Below are 3,232 nucleotides of genomic sequence, written 5' to 3'. Positions count from 1 at the left end.
CTTGTTAAAACTGTACACACAGCATAACTTAAACACAAACAGTTTCTATATGCACACATAATTATATTTACTTTATTAATAAGAATCAATCAGTTATTGCTATAACTGCTGAATTAAGAATCATATAAGGCATTACGTCATGTCCACTTAAAAAGTTCAAAGTAGATCACTGAATGTACTTTGTCAGAACTAACTAACAACAAAAAGATACACAGTTGACTAGTATGTATAAACACACTGTACAAAATCAATTATGGCACCTTGTTAACATACATATTGTACATTTTTTTAAGTTTTGGGATTCAATTGTCGTAACAGCAGCACCTTTAATTTTAATTTTCCATGGAATGTGTTCGAGACTTGCTCTTGAAAAGACCAGGCGCTGCCTTTTCTGATTTTGCTATTCTCATCACTGGCATTGAAATCCTTCTGATAAATGTCAGACGGTTTTCTTCAAGCGTAATTCTTTCTCTGATTTTATCTTCAAGGTCTCGAAAGACAATGTCAATATTGTCGCCTGTTTTGGCAGACGTAGTAACAAACTTTTCCTCCCAGTCCATACACACAACAGAATCGGTTACCGCATGTGAGTGGATATCATCAGTGTCTAAATCAGTTTTATTTGCGACAACAACGATTGAGTACTTCCCCTTTTGTTTCTGCTCTCTTATTTCATCTCGAAGTTGTTTAACAGTTTCAAAGCTTTCCGGGTTATTCGCAGAAAATACGAAAAGAAATGCGTCCCCTGTTGCTATAGCAAGCTTTCTCATCGCCGGGAACTGATGAGACCCGGATGTGTCAAGAATGTCTATTTCAACACTCACACTTTCAAACCGCATCCGGTGTCTGTGCAGTTCCTCTATAGTTTCTTTATGGCTTTCAGTGAATTTGTCGTGCATAAATTTGTTTATGATGGAACTTTTACCGACGCCAGCGGTTCCCATGACTACGATTCGAAAGTTTTGCATTATTAAATCCTTTTCTATTGGCATTGCTGAAAATGGAGAATAAATAAATTCAACAAAAAGGGTTATTTTAATCATATTTTTACTTTTTAGACACATTGATATATTAAACCATTGTATGAACATATTTGATGTCATAACATGAAATGTCAGTACTTGATATGCATGATTTGAAACTGTCATAACTCTTTCATCCCATTGTCATTTTTGGGTAACAATTAATATATGTTTATATTTGGAATAAAGATGTTCAATGATATTTATAAACAATTCGTTCAGAAAAGTTGTTTAAAACTTAAAGATATTTTATTAGTTTGAAAGCTTTGCAAATCAATATGGCTTGGTGCTTAAAGAGCAGGCAAAGGTTATTTGAAACATCGTGAATGCCATTACCGTTCCCTTATTTTCGCAATAACGCCTTCACATTAAGAAGTGTATGTGTGTGTCTCTCTCTGATATTCTATTATACAACCACCTCGTTAAGGGAACAGTGAGAAAAACAAGACCTCTAAAACTATAGCCACATGTTAGCATCATGTTATTTCGAATATCTCTCACATATTACAAAATAACGTGGGTCTATTATTAAAAGTTAAACTCTTACTTTGTATTAGATGAGCATAGGTATCGGCTTACTCTATTACTTACTCTGAATCGGAGGTGATTTAGTGTCGAACAACGACATTCCTAATGGACAGTTTGGTGATTAATAGTGGACGGAACTTAGGGTCGTTTTTACGAACGCAATAGGAAAGTCATTATTCTTTGTATGGGATAGCTACAAGGCTTTCATTACATTGTGATATCCGAAGACTTGATAAGGACGTAGAATATTACTTTTTAGCAGAAAAAGAAGCACTAAGACCTACATCTTGACCATGAAGGACAAACGCATTCGACAACAATTAAAAAATCAAAGATTTATTGCAATATAGTCAAGTTAAAAATCAAATGTCTAGCCAAATATTTTTGCTTTTTATATGCTCTTTGATGAACGTTAACGTGTATATAAATCGTGTCAAAATATCAAAAACGTTATACTTAAGCGGTATGGAAACCGAAGTAACCATGCGCTTAATGCGTTACCAGTTATTCAATGTACAAGAACCACCAGTATTCACATACGATATCAGATATAATTATGTTTAAACTATTTACATTAAGAAATGCACTACAGACTATCTGGTAGAATTTGACATCTTGTTTTAGTTGGAAAATCTGAAAAATTAGAGAATATTTTTTAAATACACAACTTGCATAATTAACTGTTGTCTTCCCAATTACAAAATCTTACTACTTTGCACAATTAAAAAACAAAAAAGAACATACTTTTTGTTATGATTACATCATCTTTTCCGATAAAGTCATTATCTAAAGGGATCATATGTTTATATCTTATTGACATGAGTTATAATTAGAAAGCTGTTAATTGCATTTTCTGTATAGATCATTAAATCATAAAACCCAAGTGAAGTTTTTATGAATTGACGGCTAGCACGGAGGGAATATCTGTATCATTTACTTGCTAAAGGTTAATTGGTCGGTCACAGCAGCTGTTATTTATCTTTAAAGAGCTATGCAAACAAAGGAAAACAAATACACTTTTTATTCGATTGCCATTCGCAGGTAATATTTGAAGGAGCTATTTCCACAATATTGACAGGTCATAATCCTTTTGCATTGGACCTATTTTAACATATTTTAAAAACAACAACAACAACAACAACTTATGCCACTTGACTGTATGTAGTCTTTTTCATGCAAATGTTATAGTGTTCGTGTTTATGTACTATAACAGTATGGTCTTCATCTCAAAATTATTTATATAATTGACAGCTTCTTCCATAGCGAACACACACAGGTAGCGGGACAACACAAACTTCAATTAAAACAATAAACTTACCTTTATCAATTAACGCTTTCATATTTATCCTTTGCAGCATTTATTTAAGAAAACCAAATAATTAACAAAAACATATTGTCTTAAAAACATTGTCTCTGAGATCATTTATGATATCTAAGTCAAAATGGTCACGTCTAATCACACGAAACGTCTGTCAACCACTCTGAATGACCCGGCTATTTATCTGACAAAAGTCCAATAGGGGCGTATGGCGCAGCGATATTGGTCCTCAAAGCCACACGGATAGCATGCAAGTTGATAAAATCCAATAGTCCTTGCGTCTAGTGGCATCGGATAACGGCATACAATTCTGGGATATTTTTACGTTCTGAGAAATAAGGCAAATTGTGACAGGGATTTAAAA

General features: G+C 33.4%; 1 protein-coding gene across 1 annotated transcript; it reads right to left on the bottom strand.

The window, feature by feature from the left end:
* Positions 1–301: 301 nt before the first annotated feature.
* On the bottom strand, positions 302–2,994 carry LOC128246777 (ras-related protein Rap-2a-like). The gene is made up of 2 exons (XM_052965215.1): positions 2,869–2,994; positions 302–994 (listed from the first exon to the last, which is right to left on the bottom strand). Exons 1-2 carry the CDS (start codon positions 2,906–2,908, stop codon positions 333–335), a joined length of 702 nt encoding a protein of 233 aa, XP_052821175.1. The 5' UTR covers positions 2,909–2,994; the 3' UTR covers positions 302–332.
* Between the last annotated feature and the right edge of the window lie 238 nt (positions 2,995–3,232).

This window comes from Mya arenaria, chromosome 2 (genome assembly GCF_026914265.1).
Source record: "Mya arenaria isolate MELC-2E11 chromosome 2, ASM2691426v1".
Taxonomy (NCBI): domain Eukaryota; kingdom Metazoa; phylum Mollusca; class Bivalvia; order Myida; family Myidae; genus Mya; species Mya arenaria.
This window is presented reverse-complemented; position numbering and strand designations above follow the sequence as displayed.

What these genes read in the sequence shown, in the direction of transcription:
- LOC128246777 (XM_052965215.1), bottom strand. Translation starts at nt 2,908, where the DNA reads ATGCTGCAAAGGATAAATATGAAAGCGTTAATTGATAAAG. An exon ending in GAAAGCGTTAATTGATAAAG is followed by an intron (nt 995 to 2,868) that starts GTAAGTTTATTG and finishes CTCCATTTTCAG; the next exon opens with CAATGCCAATAGAAAAGGAT.